The sequence below is a fragment of the Megalobrama amblycephala genome, unplaced genomic scaffold (genome assembly GCF_018812025.1).
Source record: "Megalobrama amblycephala isolate DHTTF-2021 unplaced genomic scaffold, ASM1881202v1 scaffold373, whole genome shotgun sequence".
In the NCBI taxonomy this organism is placed as follows: Eukaryota; Metazoa; Chordata; class Actinopteri; order Cypriniformes; family Xenocyprididae; genus Megalobrama; species Megalobrama amblycephala.
The window spans coordinates 257281-281582 of NW_025953350.1; the positions used below are offsets into that span (position 1 = coordinate 257281).

Sequence of the window (24302 nt, forward strand, 5' to 3'; positions counted from 1 at the left end):
CGTCATGGTGGTCATCCTCTTCCACGCGGGGCAAGTCTGTCAGGGTGGTTACTGTGGAAGTCTTGAAGCAGGTTGGGGTTGAGGATGTCGTTTCTTGGGACCCAGGAGTGCTCTTTAGGGCCATAGCCTTCCCAGTCTATGAGGTACTCCAATTGACCACCACGGCGTCGGGAGTCCAAGATCTCGTGTACCTCGTATGCTGCGCCGTCCTCCAGGATGAGTGGAAGGGGGGGTTCGGCGGCTGCCACATCAGGCCCTGTGGGAGTGGAGACAGAAGGGTGGTGAGGTTTGAGTAAGGAAACATGGAATGTGAGGTGAATGCGGTAACCTGGTGGGAGTTGGAGCTGATAGGTGACCGAGTTGATCTGCTTGACGATGGTGAACGGGCCAATGAACCTGGGACTCAGCTTCCTGCAGGGCAGATGCAGTCTGATGTCCCTCGTTGACAGCCAAACCTTCTGTCCGGGCTGGTAGACTGGGGTGTCGGAACGGCGAAGGTCGGCTGTCAGTCTGCGTCTGCACAGGGCTCGTTGCAGCTGATGGTGTACTGAGTCCCAGACCCTCTCGCTCTCTCGGAACCAGTAATCCACAGCTGGTACGTTGGAGGGTTCCCCATCCCAGGGGAACAGTGGGGGTTGGTATCCGAGTACGCACTGGAATGGAGTGAGTCCAGTAGTTGGTTGACGTAGGGAGTTCTGTGCCTACTCGACCCAACCCAAGTACTGGTTCCAAGAGTTCTGGTGGTCATGACAGAAGGTATGGAGGAAGCGATTTTCCTTTCCGTCTGCCCGTTCGACTGTGGGTGGTATCCAGATGTTAAACTGACGGCCACACCTAGGAGTGAGTGAAAGGCCTTCCAGACATGGGAAATTAACTGTGATCCTCTATCGGAAACAATATCTTCAGGAATTCCGAAGTACCGGAACACATGGGTTGAATAACAGTTCAGCCGTTTCCATGGCAGTGGTTAGTCCTTTCAGAGGGATTAGTCGACATGACTTGGAGAAGTGGTCGATGATAACCAGAATGCAGGTGAATCCATCAGATGCTGGGAGGTCGGTAATGAAATCTACTCCTAGGTGTGACCAGGGTCGATTTGGAACGGGCAGCAGAAGGAGCTTGCCGGCTGGTAGATGACGTGAGCTCTTGGAGATGGCGCACTCCCTGCAGCCCTGCACGTACCTTCTGACGTCTGCTGCCATGTTTGGCCACCAGAAGCGTTGTTTTAGCAATGAGAGGGTTCCATTGACCCCCGGGTGACCAGTGCCAAGTGACGTGTGGGCTGAGTGGATGGTTGGAGTGCGTCGTGACCGGGTGATGAAAAGCAAGCCTGGTGGACACCCCGGCGGAGGATTCGTGGAGGCGAGGGTCTCTTCCGACCACGTGATGGGACTTACGATGAGGGAACTTGGAATGATCGGTTCTTCAGATCTTTCTTCAGGAGCATGGAGACGGGAGAAAGCGTTAGCTTTCACATTTTTTGACCCAGGGTGGTAGGAGATGGTAAAGTGAAAGCGGGAGAAAAACATGGCCCAGCGGGCTTGTCTTGGGTTAAGTCTCTTGGCAGCACGGAGATATTCTAGGTTCTTATGATCAGTTAGTACCAGGAAAGGGTGTTTAGCTCCCTCCAACCAATGCCTCCACTCTTCCAGGGCTAGCTTCACAGCGAGAAGTTCTCTGTCACTGATGTCGTCGTTGACTTCCGCCGGGTTGAGCTTGCGGGAGAAGAAGGCACATGGATGGAGTTTGCTTGGGGTCCCCTGCTGCTGGGACAGCACCACTCCCACTCCGGTGGTGGAGGCGTCCACCTCCACGATGAAGGGCAGCTCTGGATCGGGGTGGACGAGGAGGGGAGCGGTGGTGAAGGCTTCCTTTAGGAGATTGAAAGCATTGGTGGCAGCTGGTGACCAGGACAGAGACTTGGGCTGGTGGCATAGGAGGCTTGTGAGAGGATGAGTGATGGAGCTGTAATTCTTGATGAAACGGCGGTAAAAGTTAGCAAATCCCAGGAATCTTTGAAGTTCTTTGATGGTGGTAGGTTCTGGCCAGTTGGTGATGGATTCCACCTTCCTCTCGTCCATCCGGATGCCACTCTGGTTTCAGGAAGAGATGGAACTGTCGAAGACGGGTGAGGACCTCCGCAACGTGTTGGCGATGTTCGGCCAGGCTCCGGGAGTATATGAGGATGTCATCGATGTACACCAGTACGAATCGGTTGAGGAACTCCCGGAGCACCTCATGGATGAAATCCTGGAATACGGAGGGGGCGTTGACCAGACCATACGGCATGACGAGGTACTTGTAGTGGCCGGTGGGCGTGATGAAGGCGGTCTTCCACTCGTCCCCCTCGCGTATCCGGATGAGGTTATACGCACTGCGGAGGTCCAGCTTCGTGAACACAGTGGCACCACGGAGATGTTCCAGGGCCGCCGGGACGAGAGGATGGGGATAACGGAACTTCACTGTGATTTTGTTGAGAGAGCGGTAATCTATACAGGGCCTCAAGCCTCCGTCCTTCTTAGCCATGAAGAAAAAGCTGGATGCAGCAGGGGACGTTGATGGATGAATATATCCTTGATCGAGGGCCTCCTTGATGTACTGCTCCATGGCCTTCTCCTCCGGGATGGACAGAGGGTAGATCTTACCCTTAGGCACTGGTTCACCCGGAAGCATGGCCGGTGTGGAGGCAACTTAGAGGCTCTCTGGGGGCAGAAGACATCACTGAAGGGGGCGTAGCACTCGGGGATGTCGATGGAGCATTTCTCAACTGGACTCTCGATGGAGGTTGCACAGACTGGAAGTTCTTTGGAAGGAGCTTGTGGAATGGGAAGTTCAGAGATGCAGTGTGAGAAACAGGCCTCGCCCCACTTCAGGATTTCGCCGGTCTTCCAAGAGATGGTAGGGTTATGCTGCTCCAACCTGGGCCGCCCTAGAACCACGTCAGCGGTGGAATCCTCCAGAACCAGCAGATGAATACTTTCGATGTGAAGAAGTCCGACTTGCAGTTGAATGGGTCCTACCACACGGCGGACATGCTTATGGCTGAGAGGTTTTCCAGTTATGGAGCTGATCTGGTAGATAGTCGGAGACGGAGAGGTCTTGAGGCTGAGTTGCTGGCAGAGGGCGCCGGAGATGTCGGCTGACCCTGAGTCGAGGAGCGCCACCACTGTAAGTGAAGTATCAGCAGCAGTAAGACTGACAACAGTGGTGAGTCGTTTCATTTTCTGAGTTGAAGGAAGAATGGCACTCACCATGGGACGAGGTGGTCGCGTGGGGCATGCGGAGATGACATGTACCGCAGTACAGACAGAGATTCAGGGTCAGCTGACGTTGTCACTCAGTGGGGGTGAGACGAGAGTTTTCAACCTCCATAGGTTCGTTGGCTGGTTCTGGGGAGCTGACGGGTTCGGACCGGCAGAGGAGTGAGGTGGAGAATGACTGGCCCTGGTGCATATGAGTGGCGCAGCAGATGGAGAGCTGGATGAATTTTTCTAGGCCGATGGAATCCTTGTATGCAGCGAGATGCAGCCGCACCCGAGGCTCCAATCCTTGGCGGTAGGTAGTGATCAAAGCTTGTTCATTCCATCCACTTACGGCAGCCAGCGTTCTGAATTGCAAAGCATAATCATAAATAGACATGGAACCTTGTTTTAAATTGTAAAGTTTCTCACCAGCAGATGAGTCAGTGATGGGTTTCCCGAAAACCTCCCGGAAGTGGGAAATAAAGGCTGAGTATGACTGAGTTATAGCGCCATGTTGTGACCAGATGGAATCAGCCCGTTTCAATGCTTTGCCGCTGAGTTGGAAGATGAGGAACGCTATTTTGGCTGTGTCGTTCGGGTACAGGTGCGGCTGCATCTCCAGGACCAGTTCACATTGCAGCAGGAACCCGCTGCAGTCCTCCGCCGATCGTGCGTAGGGCGCTGGTTTGGCCATGGGACTGGCGTAAACAGGTGGATAAGGAGATGGGGCTGTGTTGACGGTGGTGACTGCAGGTGCCGGTGAAGGAAAGGTGGTTGTGGATGGCATTGGTGGATTGATGGTGAGAGTGTGGCGTAGTGCATCCACAAGTGCTTGGAAGGGATCCTGTTGGCTCATACTGGTTTAGCGGTCTAGGTCCGGTCTTCTGTTATGATACAGAGGGGTCAGACACAGATGTAAACAGGTAAGCAGTCTTTATTATAAAACCAGTGAGCAGATATGGTAAGCAGGAATGAACAGATGAGCAATGGTAATGACTGGTGATAGTTACGGTCCTTTTGTGATTGCAGATGGTAGAGTCCTTTAACTGGATGGAGCTGGAGAACGTAGGAGACGTAGGAGCACTCACACACAGACGAGAAACACACTGGGAGATCAGGTTACACAGGAGACAGGTAAGTAGCAAGCGGGGAGTCCTTGAGGTAAGCATACAGGTAAGTATAGCTCAACAAGACCGGACAGTGAGTGCAGGGTGTGAGTGCTCTTTATACTGGTGGTGATGAAGGGGATAATGATGTGCAGGTGACGGTGATTAGTATTCCGGTGATTGGGAGCGTTGGGATTGGTGCATGGTGGAGCCTGACGTGTCTGTGACAGTTACAGTCTAGGCACGCTATTTTATTATAAACCTGGGAAAAGTAATCATCATCGTATGTATTTGGAGCGTATATGTTTGCTATCACAACCTCCTCTCCATGCAACAATCCCTTTATAATAACCATTTGACCTTCTTTATCAGAATAGCTCGTTTGTAGTTGAAATGGTACATTTTTATGGATCAGTATTATTACGCCACGCTTTTTGGTGGAGAAAGATGAATAATAAAGTTGGCCAACCAAGTCTCTGCCAAATGTTTGGTGCTCAAGACCATTCAAGTGGGTTTCTTGTAAAAGAGCAATATGAATTTTGTCTCTTTTCAAAATATTTAGGATCTTCTTTCATTTAACAACATTGTTGTTGTTAAACGCCCTTTACGTTCCAAGTACGTAACCTTATGTTCGAGCTATTTGTGTTACTCATTGATAGTATACCAATTAGATGTGTAGGTATTAACTGCTTTAAAATGCACACACTGTAAGAGAAAATAAAAAACATAACAATAAATGGGTAAAAAAAACACAAACCACAACAGCTTGAATCACAGAAAACAAAAAACCACCTGGATGAAAACAGAACTGTGCAGGTGGACAAAAAGATTTTAGCCCCAAACGTGAACGTGGGATGTAACATTGTGAAAACACAAAAAAATACTAAATTTGTGAAACTCTCACATTCATTGGCTGGTCCTGTTAAGGGTAGCCAGAAAAACAGCAGGCAGAGAGGTAACAGCATGGGAGTCTTATGTTCATAATTTCGTGGCACGAAGATGTTTCCTCTGAGTGTCATAAGTGTATTGTTCATGTCAACGTTGCTCCAAGCCAAACAGGCTAACGTATACCACAGTCGTCCGCATTAATTGCAGAATATAGCAAACAGCACTTTACACATTTCGTACGACATAAGTACCTGTGAGGGGATATTACATTTCCAATTTCCAATTTTATCCGTCCGTCCTTTGCATTCATATTTAGAGTGGCCGGGATCCAAGTCTCAAAAAAAGCTGTCGGGTCGCTCCCCTCTATGCCCTCTTTGAGACCAACGATTCTGATATTCTGACGTCGGCTTCGTTTTTCAAGGTCTTCTACACGTTTGAGTGTTTTTTGCAAGGACGACTCAATAGATGCCAGGCGTGTTGAGCTGATAGCTTGGTTATCTTTGTGGTCAGAGATTCTCTGTTCGGCCTCTATAACTCTTAATCATGCTATCCAATTTGCCTGATATTTCAGAGATTGGATCGCGTATCGCCTGCAACTTCTTTTCAAGAACAATCGATACTTTTTCAATGATACAATTTACTGCATCTCCCGATAACGTAGTCTCATTAGAGGCAGCTGGATCTGGGTTGTCGCCATCTTGCTCAGCGGCTGCGCTCTTGTTCTGGCGTGTATTTCTTCTTGCTTGTTTGCTTGTCGGATCCGATTGTGACCAAAAAGCATCAAGGGACATCCTGACCACTTAATCGTGAATTCTATGTACGTTTGAAACGAGTAGGATGAATTTTTTATAAGAAATTTCAGATATACGGCAAGGAGCTAGGTCAGACACATCTTGCAACTCTTAGAGCATTACGTGACTAGGGCTGTCACGATTATGAAATTTGGCTGACGGTTAATTGTCTAATAAATCATGGCGATTATGACGATTAATTGGCTGTTTTAGGGCTTTGGCGATTATGACGATTAATTGCCTGTTTTAGGGCTATGACGATTAATTGTCTGTTTTATTGCTTTGACATTTAATTCTCATACATTTTTTGTTTGTTCATGAAATCATTTTCACACATTGTTGTGATTATTTAAATTAAATTTGATTAAATTTTAAAGTTTTTCCTAGCAGTAAATATTAATACACAATACACAACACATATTTAAAATTATTTTTAATGAATATATGTTTCAAAAACTGAAAATTCTTTATCAAAAATAAACACAATAAAGTATCTGAAAAACAACTGAAATAAGATGCAATCAAAAATAAACTGCCTATAACAGAACAGGCCTTAGTAGTCAATTCTACTATGCAAACTGCATAATATCTCTTTTGCAATTATTGATTGAACTACAGATTACGAAAAAGAAAAACAAGCATGTTTACTTTTTCTGGCTTAAGGCAACATCTAACAGGGCTCACAATATTGCCAGCTGTACTGAACATTCTTTCAGAAGCAGTACTTGTTGCACAAATGCACATGTACTTTCTTGCCAACTTGGAGATCAAAGGAAACCTGGTTTCATTGTCTCGCCACCACATAAGAGGATCTGCAGAGGTATCTAGTGCCTCTTCCTGTAGGTACCGTGTTAATTCAGTATCTGCCTGGACTCTTTTGGGTACCCCATGGATAGATGCTTGACCTCTTCTGCTCTGCAGCAGATCACACAGCCTCTTCTTTTTTGGTGCAGGTGGTGTTGTAGACTCCTCCTCACCTTCTGACACAGCTCTGCTGGTGGATGCTTTGAAGTCAAAGGAAGCTATTAATAATAGTATTTGTATATTATTTATTAACATTTTATATTAGATTTTTTCAATTAACTTAATTGAACTAGATAAATATGATCTCTTTTAGGTTATTTGGTCAAATATTTTTGTGTATTTCTCACCTTCTTCAACTGTATGTTCTTCCTCTGTCATTTCCATCAACTCTTTTAAAAGCTGGTCTTTGGTTTCATCTTTATCTGTATCTCCTCCAAAGCGGTCCCTATATCTTGGGTCAAGAAGAGTGGCCTTTCTCAGGAGCTCTTGAAGTGAAGCAGACTTATACTTTCCATCAAGGACGTCGCACATTTTTTTCTTAATGTTTGCTGTCAGAATTGTGTCCTTGGGGTCAGGGGATAAAACGTCTTCCTTTAAAAGGTCCAGTACAGGTTTCACTGAAGACACAGTCACATAATTTTCCCCGGACAGAACATCTGTAAAGTCAGCCACAGGTTTTAGTGCTGCATTAATGGACTCAAGAACTGACACATCCTGCCATGTTGGGTTTAGGTGGCCATGTTTCCTGTCATCAATCAGGACACGTCTGATTGCAGGAAGTTGCTCAAGAACTCTGTCAATCATTTTTTGTTTTGTACCCCATCGTGTTGAGACATCATGAAAAAATATGAATACACAAATGTTTGATATCTTCTTAATTATACAGCCTATAAAACTAACAAAACATAATTAACAAAATTATCTGACATAACAGTTTTGGATACAAATATTACATTGTAAAATAATTTTAAGCATAATGGTTAAAATAATTTTAAATAAAATACATTAGTGAAATAATTCACTCACCAGAACTAAACTATGCTGGGGAATGTTGGTTTCCATCTGTGCCTTTTTCAGGTCCCTTTTTTTTTTAACCAGCTCATGCTGAAAGTGTTTACCAGACTTCTACACAGTCCTAGGGCACGGGCTGTGCGTTCCTTTTCACTTGCTATGGCATTTGTTACAGCTAAATGGAGATTATGGCCAAAACAGTTAAGCCATGGCCAGCCCAGTTTGGCCACTGCAGCCACAATATTGGCACCATTATCTGTTGTTATGCAGGACATTTTTTTTTCATCTAATGCCCAATCTGTTAATATGCAACTAAGACATTCTGCAATTGTCTCGGCTGTATGGTTTTCTGGAACGTGTCTTGTTTCCAGACACTTTGATTGTAGGGTCCAGTCAGTTGCAAGGTAATGAACGGTCAAGCTCATGTAAGGGGTCATATTAGAACTTGACCACATGTCTGTAGTGGCAGCAAAAAATCTATGCCTTTCAGATCCTTGATAATAGCATCCTTTACTTCCCTGTATAAATTTGGAATTGCTGTTTTTGACATGTAAGTTTTACCTGGAAGGTCATATTGCTTGTCGAAGTTTTGCAGCATTTCTTTAAATGCTGATTTTTCGACTGTATTGAATGGCTGCATTTCCTTTGCTATGTATCGCGTTACACTCTCAGTCAAAGAGCGCCATCTGAAACTGTCTCGTTTATACTTAGTTGATCGCTCAAAAGCCTGCGTTATAGGCAATTGACGAGACTGATGCGCGGTTGCGGATGTCTTCGTGATTTCGGCAAATTCTGTGGGGTGATGTGTGTTCAGGTGAGTCTGTAAGTTTGTGGTGTTAGCGCTTTTCACGGATATTTCTCTTTTACACATACGACATATTGCCTTCTCAATGTCCTTTGGTTGCCCTTTGTCATCTGGTTTGAAACCAAAATACTTCCAGATCGGTGCCGTCGTATTCGGCTTTAAAACTAAATCCATTTTACCCGTGGATGTACAACTCTGATGATACTGACGTCAGAGCACTGTATTGCATGCAGCCAGAGTGGTGGATGATGTAGGGATGCTGCAGGTGCTGCAGCGCCCTCTTGTGTTTTTTTAGAGAGAGATGTTCTTGTGTTTTTAGAGAGAGATGTGTGCATCATCGCAGACTTTTAGATCACCGCGATGAGGTCAAACAATCGCGGTGAGACGATTATTTAATTATTGTGACAGCCCTACACGTGACCCCCCCAAAATGTTGTTGAAAACATTAATCTCATTACATTATGCAATTGTAATTGCTACACATTTACTGCCCTCTCTGAGCAACACTATCTCATTAAATAGATCTAAAAGCAACTTTAGATGCTGCTTCTTTGCCACCTCTGCAAGCCTTTGGCTGATTTAATTGGTAACAACCTATAGCGTCATTCTATTATATCTTTTTTTTAACTAAGAGAACAATATAATGGCTATATTTAACACTATATTTATTTAACATTATCCCTTTATTTATTTATTTCATTTATTTATTTATTTATTTATTTTTTTTTTTACTTTTTTTAAATGTGTGATAGCCTATTTCAAATTGGCATCTCAAACGAGTTCACCTCTGTCATCAAATCATGACATCTAATTCCCATTTCAGTAAAGTCCACCTCTGAACTAACAGCACCGCTTTGAGAAACTAATAACATGTAATATCTTTTCATATCTGTCATATTTCAAATTCATGCCATGTCCAAAACTCAGGGTGTTGTCTAAAACAAAAGTTATGACTGCTGCATATTTACACTCAAATCGATAGGCTACTGATTTGCACTTTACTTCAATGTATTGTACATTTGCTCCACGCTGCCCAGTGCGTCAAGCAGCTTCGCTAGATTTTTATAGTTGGTCAGTTAAATAAAACAGGCATTGTGCCAAAGTTGTAGGCGGGGCTAGTTGTGTGCAGCTGCAAAGTAAATTAATATTTATGAGAAACAGATGAAATGTAGTTGTAAGAAACGTGTTAAGAATCCATACAGCTGTAGAGCGAGGGACTATTATTCTGTTGAGCACAACCGATGAACAACTGATGGCGACATGGTTTGATTTCTGGTTGACCAATCAGCAGAAAGAGGCATTTCATTTCCACCCACATGTAGAGATCAAATATTTAAACTGATTATTCGTTTCCAACCCCAGAATGAAAAAATGAAAAATCAAGCCAATTTTTTGTTGTTTCGTTTTCTTTTTAAAAATGAAAAACGAAAAAAAGTGTGGTTTTCAGGGCAGAGCACTTAAAAGGGCTTGCGCAGGATACCTATAGGACAGGATGGCCCAGACAACGGGGACTGAAATACTGTAGTCATCCTCCCAATCCCAAATAGCTAAGGTGCCAGCGGGGCCTAGGATGCATATAGTGGGCATAAAATGTAGTTATACCCGGACATGGTCGGGGACATAACAGAAAAAACATAAGCTAGTCACAGCGGTGAGGCTAACGCAGAAAGGACCTGTGTCTGAAGCACAGGAATGTCCAGGTTATAAACCCTGACAAATGTGCTAAGAATAACCAACTGCGCCTTCAGGGGGGTGGATACTACCTTCGGGACGTATCCATGTCTTGGTTTCAGGATGACCTTGGAGTCGCAAGTTTTCAGCAACAGGGGACGTAAGTCGGCAGTCTGGACTGGCTCAAAAGGAGGGTCTTTAAGACCTCTAAGAACCATGGATAGGTCCTAGGTAGGAACCGTGAGGGGACGGGGAGGGTTCAACCTCCCCGATCCCTTATGGAAGCGAACAACCAAGTTGTTTCTCCCTATCGACTGCCCTGCTATAGGAGTATGAGAGGCTGCTATAGCTGCGACATAGACCTTAAGGGTAGAGGGAATACGGCCTCTATCCATTAAGTCTTGAAGGAAGGACAATATCTGTGATATGTCACAAGTCAGTGGATCCATGCCGCTGGCCATGCACCAGGCGGGGACGCTGGACCATTTCAGGGAGTAGAGACATCTTGTTGATGGAGCTCTAGCTTGTGAGATGGCTTTCAGGCTCCCATTGAGAAACCACACGTGAAGATCCCACAGCTCGCGCCTGGGGTGCCATATCATTCCTCTCGCTTGAGAGAGGAGGTCTTGCCTCAAAGGAATCGGCCATGGTTTCTTGGACATTAACTTGGACATTAACTGTCCTCCACAGAGGAGCCACCAGGAGGACCTTATGAGCACCTCTCTCATTTGTTTGATAACCAGGGGAATCAGAGCGATCGAGGGAAAGGCATACAGGAGGAGGCTGGGCCAGTTGTGGGTCAGCGCATTCCCTGGTTTTTGAGAAACATATTGGGCAATGATAATTGTCTTCTGAGGCGAAGAGGTCGACCTCTGCCATCCCATTTTCTGAACAGTGTGGGGGTGGAGCGACCATTCCTCTGAGGGAAGGTTGTTCCGGGTCAACATGTCCGCCCCTGTGTTCAGTTCTGTACATGTGCTGCTCTCAGTGAGAGCAGGTTGCGTTGGGCCCACTCTAGGATTGTTTTTGCTAGAGTGAAGAGGGTCTTTGAAGAGAGACCGCCCTGGTTATTTATGAAGGACACCACTGTCATGTTGTCTGATCTGACCAAGACGTGGTGTCCCACCAGGAGAGGAAGGAAGGCTTGGAGAGCTTGATATATCATCATCATTAACAGACGGTTGATATGAAGCTCGCTTTCCGGGCCGTTCCAAGTGCCAAAGGCCGGACGGTTGTCGCACAGAGCTCCCCAACCCATCTTTGAGGCATCTGTGAAGACGACCTTCCTCCTGTTTATCGTCCCGATTGCCACGCCCTGCTTGAACCAGCAGGGTGTCTTCCAAGGGGCCAGGGTTGCGACGCACGCCTGGTTCACCTTGAGCAAGCAGTGACCATGTCGCCAGGCTTGGGACGGGACTCGTGGCTTCAGCCAGAACTGCAGCGAGCGCATGTGTAGCAGGTCCAGCTGTAGAGCTGGGGATGCTGAGCTCATTAGGATGTGAAAACGGGTTTTCCCCATATGCGTCTCGTCTTATGTATAAGACATTCGATGCAGTACAAGTGTAGTATTGAAAGGGAATGGAAGATACCCTGATTAAGGTGTTTATTTACTTTGAAATTGATTTCTTGAACGACACTGAATGTAGTATTGTAGTCACAGTCTTGGGCTGTAGTTACATTGAGCAATATAACCTGTGCATGAGTGCTGTTATGAAAATTATCATGGTACACATTCTATAAACAAGTAATTATTATTAAGCAATGTCAGGCAAAATTGACCAGTATGTTTGTGTGTTTATATTCTCTGCTTTCTGCTGGAATAATTTGTTTTTTTGCAGAAGTCAGTGCTAATCATTGTAGTGATCAGTCCAAAGTATAAGATAGATGTTGAAGGAGACGGATCTGATCAACATGGACTACACACCAAATACATACACACTCAGGTGAGAGCTGGTTGACAGCTTTCTTTTCTGATCCTTATATATAGATCTGTGTGAAAGTTTCTTAAATGAATTTAATTGATAAGGTTGTTCTTGTAGTTATAACTAACACACATTGTTTAAAATATTTTAAGATATCTCTAGTACACTTGAAAGATGTAATATTACGTCTGAAACTGACAATTTCTTCCTGTGACGTTCTCCTGTCATGACTCTTTAAGAGGTTGTGGACACTATTTGTCTTAGTAACTTATCTATTACAAATAGTAGTTTATCACATGGCATTTTTTCCAATGGGGTTTAATCACACCTGTTTAAACATATCTTAACTCTCTGAGGTCTGAAAACGCGCCGGCGCGTTTCGCAGATTTTTTAAAAATACTCCGTCATTTTTTGTCATAGAGACATAAGTAATATATCAATTGAAACTATAGAATATCTTCTTTTATTTGTATACACTCAGAGTAAAAACAAAATGTTGTGCTTTTTGTAAAATAAAGAAAACTAACATGATGCGTGATTTCTCCTCTCCCTCTGAACGAAGTCCAATCTGATAGTTCTCAGAAAATGAACTGTAACTTAGTGAATACTAATCACAGAAAAATTACACTTATGTCTAAAAAAACGTTAAGATGTCAGATTTTAAATCATGTAAGTCAAATCGAAAACAAACCTTCTGTGTTTATGTAATCTGTATGAAAAGAGAGCCATGTCAGAAGTCCGTGATTCAGCTCAATATCCGCTAATGCGGCCACGCCCACGGAGCCAGCGCTATTCAGACGCAAATTCAGAGGCAATACATGCATTCATCGTCTCAATCGTGTATTTATTGTCTTGAAAAGTGTTTATCTGGATGTAAAAGTCATGGTTAGCGAGCTCTAGAAGACATGCAGTTAGTTCCTGTTTTCTTTTCTTCTATAGATGAATTTTAGATGAGTTTTTGTTTCTTTAGCGCCCTCCGGCTGCAGTATGAATTGGAAACTCCATTCATGGAATAGCCTCTTTTTTTTTTGCATCACAGAAATACATTATATTTTAAAGTATAATATAAAACCATTACTTTATATTGTAATAATATTTTTCTGTATGTTTCATATATCATGATGAGCTTGAGACATCACAGAAGGTTTTTTTCACAGCCTACCTGACTGAAATGCCTCATTAATATGCAAGTCATTTCAGCTCATTACAGACCTGCCAACATGTACGCATTTTGACCTAACATGTACGCATTTTGACCTCAAAGTACGCTGGTACGATTTGTCACTCTATACTACGCAAAAACCGGGTGACTCCTCTGTGCACGCCTAGTACTCAAATCCAGCAAAAGAGTTCGACCAATCAGCGCTGGGTTCATTTCCCCAAATAGCAAGCGGGGATGATTGACAAATGCGTACGGCCTATCAATAAAAAGAGACTGCAAATCGACAGCAACACAAAATCCCGCTCAGTCCCTCCTTCCACTCCCGCCGTCTCAGTGACTGAATTCTCAAGCGAGGACTGTACAGTAGTCACGGCTGACTCCTTAAGGTAAACGGATATAAAATGCTCAAGTAATGTTGAATAACAAATCTAAATAAAATTGAAATCGCTGATTATGAAAATGTTGTGATGTGTGACTGACTGACAAGCGCGAGTCTGGAGAAACAGGCCTTTATTTATTTATTCTCAGTGTTGAGAAACGTATAGCCTACATGTGTTGCATTATTGTGTTAATACTAACTAAAGTACCTTTATGTTACATAGCCTACTTATTTTGTATGAAATCTAGCACATTAGTTACTTATGCATTTAAAATAACCATTGTCTCAGTGCTGCGCGAGCTCTCGTAAACACAAACGCGCGCGCGCACACAGAGAGGTAAAATGAAAGTTGCCGTGTTTGGTTTAAAATTTGTTCTTGCTTGTGTTGTTTTTTTGTCAGAAAAGATTTTTAATTATCCACCCGTGTTTTTAAGATTCGGTAAATGACGGTTAGTTAACACAACCCCTCGTTATATGACTAACTTCTTGATATTCTTGAATACTCGATTTGTTTGCTCTTATTGGTCCTTTCTATTCATTGTCAACTGTTTCTATAAATATGTTTGTATTGGCTAACCTTTATTCAGCGAATGTTGGTCTTGTTTATAATTCAAAGACAGCACGAAACACAAACCCTTTTTTCCTGTGGGATTTAGTATCATATTTGGATATTGGAATAATAAATTAAGTATTTTAAATGAATCACATGTAAATTCAATGTTTACTATTTTCTAAGGGTTTCTTAATTGTAGACTAGTTTTCCTTACAAAACCTGTATAAACGACTTAACTGTCAGGTTAGTTGTATGTAAATATAGCCTTCTTGAAATTGCAAACAAAAAATTTTAGTCCATATTAAATATATGAATGCGATTCACTTGTGGTTGTCAGTTTGTATAAGAACACATTATGCAATGCAAGATTAATCATGAATTAAAAAAATGCTTTTGAGCAGGTGTAGTAAAATTTTTAATTGTGTCAAATTAAAAATTAAATTTTAATTTAATTAAATTTTAATTTAATTTTAATTACATTTTAATTTGAATTAAATTTTAATTTGACACCCGTGCCCCGTCTCGTCACACTGGTACTCGAAAAATTTTTCCAAGGTTGGCAGGTCTGTCATTACTATGCAATTCTTTTGTCTTCTCAGGTGAGAATGGCCCATTATTCAGTGATGATTCACGCCTCCACTCATACTGTGTTTCTTAGCAAAAAGTGTCTTACAAAAACTAAATCAATATATTGTTTTATATGAAGGAGTAGGCAGCATCATTTTTACATAATTTTGAAGCAAAAACTCTAGTCTACAACCTCCAATACCCTAAAGTATTGTAAACACAGATTTACTATACTTTTTTTTGGCCTTATTTCAGTGACTTAAGTTTTTTGTTTTTTCAATAACCACGCATAAATGTTATTCCTTCAAAAACACAAACATGTACATACATGTTCCTCACATATTATTGTAGCCTAGTTTGTGCTGAATACAGTGTAATGACACTTTTTCCATTAATATGTTTATGAACAACTGAAAAAAGCACAAATGTCAGGGCATGTCAAAACTTCTCCAGGCCCCAAATCAGCCTCAGACTCCAGAGGGTTAAAGAAAACAAACTTGGATTGAAGTATGCTATTTCAGATGCAGCCCAGAACTTCTGATGTCAGTCTGATGGTCTGGCTACGTGAGACTACTAAGGGCCAAACCCATGCTACCTTCATAATCCCTGAGATGTTCTATTAAAATATCATGTTCTTTGGTATCAAAAGCTGTGCACAAATATAATTACATTAGAGCAACACTTTATTTTAATTGGACAGCAATACATCCAGTCATGTTTGGCAACTTTTTTAATATGTATTTTTTGCCTTTTTTGCCTCTATTCAGATATGATAGTACAGAGAACTAACAGGAAGTAAAGTGGTAGGGTGGAGCAAAGGGTGGAGACAGGATCAGGAAAGGTACAAGCCTGGACACAAACTTGGGTCACCTGAAGTGTAACTGCAATACAGTGTGCTGCCCACAAAGCTATCGGCTCCAACAGTTATGCCTAGCTACCTGACAAATATGTTTTCAGTATCATTAGGATGTGTAAAAATAAAGGTAAATTGGAGATCACAGTTTTTTTTTGCATCCTAGGTGTATATGACTTTTTTGTTTCTGACGAAGACAGTCGAAGAAATATTAATAAATATCCTGATCCATCTGAGCTTTATAATGGCAGTGATAGGGATCAATGAGTATGAGCTGAAGTGAGTGCTTCCATCCACATCCATACATCATAAATAGGTGCTCCGCACGGCTCCGGCATGTTAATAAAGGCCTTCCGAAGCGAAGCGATGCGTTTGTGTAAAAAAATATCCATATTTAAACAAGTTATGAAGTCGAATATCGAGCTTCAGACCAGACCGCCTTCCGTATTCAACGTACGCAGAAAGTGTAAACCTCTTGCAGTTCACAAAGCTTACACTACATCATGCTCCTTCCCTATTAAACTTACGGAAAAAGTGTAATTGATGCAACGCCAGTTTACACTTTCTTTGTAACTTGTATACGAAAGGTGGTCTGGCAGAAGCTCGATATTTGACTTCATAACTTGTTAAATATGGATATTTATTTTACACAAACACATCGTTTTGCTTCAGAAGGCCTTTATTAACACTCCGGTGCCATGTGGAGCACATATTTATGATGGATGGATGTGGATGGAAGTATTTTGATCAGCTCATACTCATTGAACTGCCATTATAAAGCTCGGCTGCGTCAGGATATTTATTAATATTTCTGCAATTATGTTCATCAGAAAGAAGAAAGTCATATACACCAAGGATGGCTTGAGGGTGAGTAAAGTTTGGGCTAATTTTCATTTCAAAATGAACTAATCCTTTAAAGCAAGGATTCGTATGAAATAATTTTGATTATCACACACATTTGCTGAGTTATTAGCTAAAATGTAAAGCAGCTTATTATAGCACCACCTTGTGGCTGATTTTCACAAAATTTGGCACACATATTCATTTTCAAACAATGTTTGAATATGCACATTTTTGTAATGGTAGGCCAGATCAGATTTTATGATTTTAAGATTTTATGATGTTGCCAAATAAGGTATCGGTCAAATAGGACAGATCTGATTGCCTGTGTCAGTCAAGTCAAGTCACCTTTATTTATATAGCACATTATACAATTGTCATTGGTCATGGTTGTAGACAAGCGCACGACGAAGGAGAATCCAATAAACAGACTTTAATGAAGATATTCAGGGGAATGAGAAGCAATACAACACCATAAACACAAATGCAAACGCGAACCAACCAAGACTAAGGGAAAACACAGGGTATATATACAAGGCAAACAAAGGGAACTTAAGATAATTAACAAGACACACCTGAAACGAGGACACTAATCAAATTAGAAACCATGACAACTAAATAATAGTGGGAAAACTAAACAAAGGAGGACATGTGACTAACAGAACAGTGCAAAACAGACAGACATGTGACAACAATACAGATTGTCAACATTCTTTTTATAATATTTAGTTGGAAATCCATCAGACCCTGGCGACTTCATAGAGGTTATTGCAACTTTGACCTTCTCTTGTGTAATGGGAAGGTCTTGAGACTCTTCCCACTCTATAGATCGAGTCAACTAGATCATCCATTGTGAAGACATCATCAACACGACAGCCAGTGCCACAGTTCCTCAACAGACCGTCCATACCGGCGTGATGAATACGATCCTCAACTGGACACGACCACAACGCAGCCCTGAAGTATCAGCAGAGATCGAGTCAAGAATCCAGTGAAGGCCTCACGACACGACAGCCAGTGCACAGTTCCTCAACAGCCGTCCATACCGGCGTGATGAATACGATCCTCAACTGGATGGAACTGAAATAAATACTTTGATTGTTGCGATCCTATCAGACTTATGATAGCAACCTGATTGTAAGAAAGCACTGTTCGCCAGAGGAGAACTGGCCCCCCGACTAAGCCTGGTTTCTCCCAAGGTTTTTTTTTTTCCTCCATTTTAACACCTATTTGCCACTTGTTTGCCACCTGATGTCACCTGATGGAGTTTGGGTTCCTTGCCACTGTCGCCTTTGGCTTGCTTAGTTGGGGACACTTGACATTTGATATTCAATAGTATTCTTGACATTTATTCAACAGTGCTTCTGATCTGCCTGCATTGACACTATTATTTAAGAGCTGCTGTGCAACCAAATTATGTACCAGTTATCAATGTAAAGCTGCTTTGACACAATCTGCATTGTAAAAAGCGCTATATAAATAAAGGTGACTTGACTTGACTCTGATTGCAGTACATCTAATTTAGGTACCTCTGTATTAGAAAAAAAATGTTTCAGTTTTTCTCCATCCAGGCTACCTGAAGATGTATATAAATGTTTATACAACTTCTGAAAAACATTGTTTAGTTCCTTTGTCAAATACCATATGATGCCATAGTATCTCTTAATGGCCTGAATAATATTAGCTGCATTTTGTTGTTTTAATTGTCTGGACAGGAGCTTGCCCACTTTTTCACATCCTACATAAAACCTTGTCTGTAGTCTAAATATTCAGCATTTTTATAATATTATATGTCATATAACTGAAATTACAAATATCCTGATATAAATCATTAGAGTAATGTCAAGTCAAGTCAAATCACCTGTATTTATATAGCGCTTTTTTCAATGCAGAGTGTTTCAAAGCAGCTTTACAGTGATAGCAGGAAAATAATGTAACAAACTTTGTTTTGGCTGTACAGCAGCTTTAGAAGAAAATAGTGTCATTGTCCAGCTTAATTAAGTTCATTGTTGATTTATTTCCATTGTAAAAGTAATAAGTTATTAATTTAGTTAATTTATCTATACAGCAGCTCTGGAGAAAACTGTGATGTCATCATCTAGACTTAAACTTAAACTTACAATGGTGTCAATGCAGGCAGATCAATAATACTGTTGAATGTTAAGTATTCCCAACTAAGCAAGCCAGAGGTGACAGTGGCAAGGAACCCAAACTCCAACAGGTGACAAAATGGAGAAAAAAACCTTGGGAAAAACCAGGCTCAGTCAGGGGTTCTGTTCTCTAGCCAACAGTGCATAATTTATGATTCAGGCAGCATTTCAGGTCAGAAGTCAGATTGGGATCGGAACATTCAAAATATGTAATCCAGTTCCATCTGGCTGAAGGTTGTATTAATCATGTTGGTATGGAGACCGGTTTGTTGAGGATCTGTGCCATTGGCTGTCGTTTTGATGAGGCCTTCACAGGGGATAGTCTAGTTGACAAAATCTTACAATACTGACACTATGTATGTGTTGTGCTCGTGTTTAGGGGCAGGTCCTCCATCTGATCTGGATACTGCCCAGATCCGACTGACTACAGTCAACCTTGGACTAAACAGAGAGACTAAAATTAGCGTAGATGCCATTCATATAATGTAACAAGTACATGGGTTCCCGGTTCCAGGTGACCTAATTTATGCAGCCTAACAATCATTTAACTGATTTGAAATTAGAAATTGATAATGCGCATGCCAGGTTGAAGAGATGTGTTTTTAGTCTAGATTTAAACTGAGAGAGTGTGTCTCCTTCCCGAACAATGCTAGGAAGACTGTTCCAGAGATTAGGTGCTAAATAGAAAAAGGATCTACCGCCTGCAGTTGATTTTGATATTCTAGGTATTGTCAACTGGCTAGAATTAGAGATCGCAATAGATGTGAAGGACTATAATGCATTAAGAGCTTGCTCAAGTGCTGGGGAGCTAAACCATTTTGTGCTTTGTAAGTAATTAGCAAGAATTTAAAACGTATACAGTGTCTCATAGGCAGCCAATGCAGTGCTGACAGAACCGGGCTAATATGGTCATACTTCCTGGTTCTAGTAAGAACTCTAGCTACTGTGTATTGGACCAACTGGAGTTTGTTAATTAAGCATGCAGGGCAACTACCCATTAGAGCATTACTCTAGCCTTGAGGTCATGAACTGACCTCAACTTGAACTAACTGTTCCTAACAGCACTAAGATTCATTAACACTAATAAAGAGATACAACCACGATCTGATGATAAGAGCAAATCATTTGTTACTCTAATGGGAGCAGTCTTAGTACTATGGTATGGTCTAAATCCTGAGTGGAAATTTTGGAGATACAATTTCTTTCTAAAAAGGAACATAGTTGTGAGGATACTGCCTTTTCTAGTATTTTTGACAGAAAAGGTAGATTCGAGATCAGCCTGTAATTGACTAATTCTCTAGGATCAAGTTGTGTTTTTTTAATAAGAGGTTTACATATAGCCAGCTTAAAAGTTTTTGGTATGTATTCCAGTGACAAAGATGAATTAACCCTTTACTAATAATAGTAAAGGGTTAGTTCACCCAAAAATGAAATTTCTGTCGTTAAGTACTCACCCTCATGTCCTCCGAAACCCGTAAGACCTTCGTTAATTTTCAAAACACAAATTAAGATATTTTTGATGAAATTTGAGGGTTTCTGAACCATACATAGGCAGCAACGTCATTGCACCTTTTGAGATCCAGAAAGGTAGTAAAGATATCCTTAAAATAGTCAACGTGACTTCAGTGGTTCAACCTTAATTTTATGAAGTGACGAGAATACTTTTTGTGCGCAAAAACAAAACAAAAATAACAACTTTATTTAACAATTTGAACTGTTGTTATACTTAGTTGATGTAGTGAACGCTGTGCAGCACTTCTGTGTTCTACGCCAGAACTCATTATTGGCCGTCTCCTGATTTAAAGGAATAATTAATGTTTTCATGCACACACATGATAAGCCACGCAATATCGCGTTCATTATCGAAGGCGATTCATCTGCGATATGAACGCGATATTGCGTGGCTTTTCAGTGATCTATGGCTCTGTCTATTAAATGCCGCTCCATTTGAAAGCAGATGATGGTGATTTAGCGGTAATCAGGGAACCGGCTTTACTGACGAAATGCATGTGACAATCGCATGCAATATATTGCCCAGCCCTAGTAACTTCCCAACACTGCCCAAAACAATTTTAATTCCTGTCATTTAACCTCTATGACTATCTTTTTCTTCTGTGGGACACAAAAGAAGATATTTTGAATGTCAGTAAGGTCCAAACAAAATTAGACCCCACACACATTTTTCAAATGTTTTATTTTGTGTTACACAAGAAGAATAACATCATACAGGCTTGGAAGGTGAGTAAATGAGGAGAGAATTTTTGTTTTTGGCTGAACTATTCTTTAAAGCCAAGATAAGTTTGCATCTGTGTAAAGTAATATTTTATATTCAAATTTATATCCTTACAGTATATGTAAGAAAATGTATAATCATACAGTTTTGGTATGTAATAAATTCACTTCTCCTCTGGGTTAGCTGTGCATGTTTTTATTGTTTTTTTCAGATCCAAAATGAATTCATCCTGCAGAGATGTCTGAACTTCAGATTGGTACCAGTGTTGTTTCCCAATGCCAACCAAGTAAGCCTCCAAAAACAAAACTTTTGTTCTAAGGGCATGAGACGAAATATGTATAGAAAGAAAATATAGAAATAAATATGAAGATGACCATAAGTTTAAAATCTGTTGCTTTCTCTGTAGAGTCATGTTCCACTGTGGCTGCAGAGTACTCGTCTGTACCGGTGGCCTGAGGATGCTAAGGACCTGTTACTGCGTTTACTCAGAGAAGAGAAATACATTGTCCCTCCGTTGGGCAAAGAGCTGACACTCACTATCAAACCCCTATAAGCATTGATTAAATGTGAACATGCATTTAGACATCTCACTTGCATGAAAACATTCATTATTCTTCAAAATAAGTAAAAACAGTGAAATACAATCTCAGAATTTTATGCAAACCTTTAATAATTAAATATATTAAATTACAAAAATATATTTTATGTATTTAATCTCAATTTATTAACCAATGGCTTTGCTGACCTTCAATGATCCAATTCAACCATACTAATAAGCAAACATTGCTTTAGATTAGATTTAGAAATAAGAGTGTTAATCTTCCTTCTCCTTTATCATATTGCTCTTTAATCCAGAATGCCAGCACAGCTGAAAGGTTTGATTGAGCTTTGCCTCTACTGTACAGGTGTAAATATGCATTTCCTTCAGCCTGAGGCTTATTCGTTTCACTTTTGGTGTGAAAGGGCCTTAACATTTGCCAAAAATATATTTTAAAAATTATTTTGATTTGGAGGTGAAATATAGTCTGGACATTACAGCATATATGATAACTCAATAACTCAAAATTGTTCACACTTATTCCAGTAACACTTTACAATAAGGTTCATTAGTTAAACATTAGTTAATGTATTAACTAACATGTTTGTTCATGTTAGTTCACAGTGTATTAACTAATGTTAACAAGATTTTAATAATGTATTAATAAATTCTGAAATTAACATTAACAAAGATTAACAAATGTATGTGAAGTGCAGTTCATTATTAGTTCATGTTAACTAATGTAGTTAACTAATAAACCTTATTGTATGTGATCATGTGTTCAAACCAACTGTACAAAAAAACCCAGCACAGAGTGTACTGGTGGCACAGAAGCACTAAATGTTGATACGGACAATACCTTGAAAAAATCTGAGAGGTGAGGAGGAAGAGAATGTGTAAGAGGTGGTGGACGAGGAGGAAGAGGATGAGGACGAGAAAGAGCAAGGTGTGGACACTGTTGTGTTGTCAAGGCTGGATCCAGCACACTAGAGATGGCCTGGCAAGAGATGACATTGCCTGTGATGTGGACAAAGTCCTCAGGCTGGACCCACCATGAAGACGTGATGCTGAGGCAGAATGAATCTCTCACTGACTTTGATTTTGCAGTTGCACTACTCTTTTGAGTGTACTGTAACATGGTTTTCATTTAGAATTTTCTTTGAACTTTTGGGCTTTTGCATTTGGATTACTGTATTTTGTACAGTATGCAAGTGCTGAATATATAGATATTCAATACTATACAATATTCAGTACAATACTATACTTTCAGTGCATACAGTATCAATTTATTCACCTTACTACTGTAATATTACAATACTTTTTTTTTTTTACATAATTGCAAAATTAATTTACTGCATTACAATATACTTTTTTATATAACTGCATGCTTTGGATGTTGTGATCTCCATTTTTTGATGTAGTGTCTTGTGAATGATCTGTAGTGTTTGTATTTTGACTGGCTGTGTGTATAATCTGAAAGCATTATTTGATTTTGAGCACACTGTTAAAATTTTAGTGTGAAATTACAGTATATTCCAGGTTAATAATTGCATGACTTTCACAGTAATTCCACAGTAGGACTTCTCTTGTATCTAACTGCACTCTTGGAATATCGTACTGTATTTCTACAGTGCATATGTACTACGAAAGCATAAAGTGCGGCATGAATAGATTTTGCTGTGGAGTTTCTTGATTTTTGTTGGTTTTATCTGTGCTGCTAAATTACTTTTGGTTCACTTATAGCAGTTTGTGTTTGTTTATTTTGTAATGTTCAGAATTTATCTTTTTTGTTATTACAGTTTTTCTTGATTGCTAACATACTATAACTGGTTCAGTTGGCCTAATTTCCCAAACCATTTGTTCAACAATGATTTTTTATTTAATGCATTATTGTTTATGTTATTGCAATGTTGTGGTTGTCTCTGTGAGTTATAGCATGTAAATTTAGAGAACATTTTTAACTGTGAAAACTAACTTTGTAGCAGACTTAACTGCACCTCAAACCACAATGACATGACAGTCGTTCACAAGGTCCACACTAACTACATTTTCGTTTGAAAAGGCATCTTTTTCTCTACGTTTTGGCCTTCCACACTGAGACGCCATATTTATTAACAAAAAAAGCTTTTTTAAAACTCTCTCCAGGTGGCAAAATTTGAAAACGTCATTTTCACTTTGTAGTGTGGACTGTGAAAACATAAGTATTTGAAAACGATGATGTATGTTTAGTCATGTAACGCCAGATATTCATGTTTATACCGGTATTATGCCTGTTATGTGCCATTCACTTTCACACAGTTGCTAAAATATGTTAATTTGCACACTCTTCATAGCGTGAGATCTTTATTATTGTTCTGTCTGTCTCTCAATGAGCTTTTATGAAGGTTTATACATGCACAGTGTTACGAGCCCCTTTAAAATCTAGGGGTAAGAAGAGGCGTGTAACAAAAAAAAAAAAAAACGTGGAGAGAATGAGAGAACTGCCGTCTCCAGGTCCCAGGGCAGACACAATAATGCTCAATAACAATAACACAGATTCAAAAAGAACAAGATTTAAAATATGGATAAGAAAAGATAAGAAAATATGGTTCTTAAATAAAACAAAGGCATCCACCTCCCTACAGAACTAAAAAGAAAAGACTTAGAGTAACAAGAAAATTAAGGCAACAGAATAGAATTACTGATGTTCACAAATAACTCTTAAATTAACTGAAAAACTCAGTACCGCTCAGATTACACTCAAATCTCAGGATTGCAAGAATTAGCTGAAACACTAGACAGCTCAGG

The 24302-nt window shown here is 40.7% G+C and overlaps 1 protein-coding gene across 1 annotated transcript in view; it reads left to right on the plus strand.

Moving 5' to 3' along the window:
- Nucleotides 1–21663, plus strand: part of LOC125261226 (E3 ubiquitin ligase TRAF3IP2-like) — a 39212-nt gene extending 17549 nt beyond the window's left edge. Inside the window, exons 5-7 of the mRNA XM_048179842.1 lie at nt 12157–12261; nt 21189–21263; nt 21384–21663. Of these exons, the coding sequence (XP_048035799.1) occupies nt 12157–12261; nt 21189–21263; nt 21384–21530 (327 nt within the window). The 3' untranslated portion in view covers nt 21531–21663. The remainder of the gene's footprint in view (nt 1–12156; nt 12262–21188; nt 21264–21383) is intronic.
- The last annotated feature ends 2639 nt before the right edge of the window (nt 21664–24302 follow it).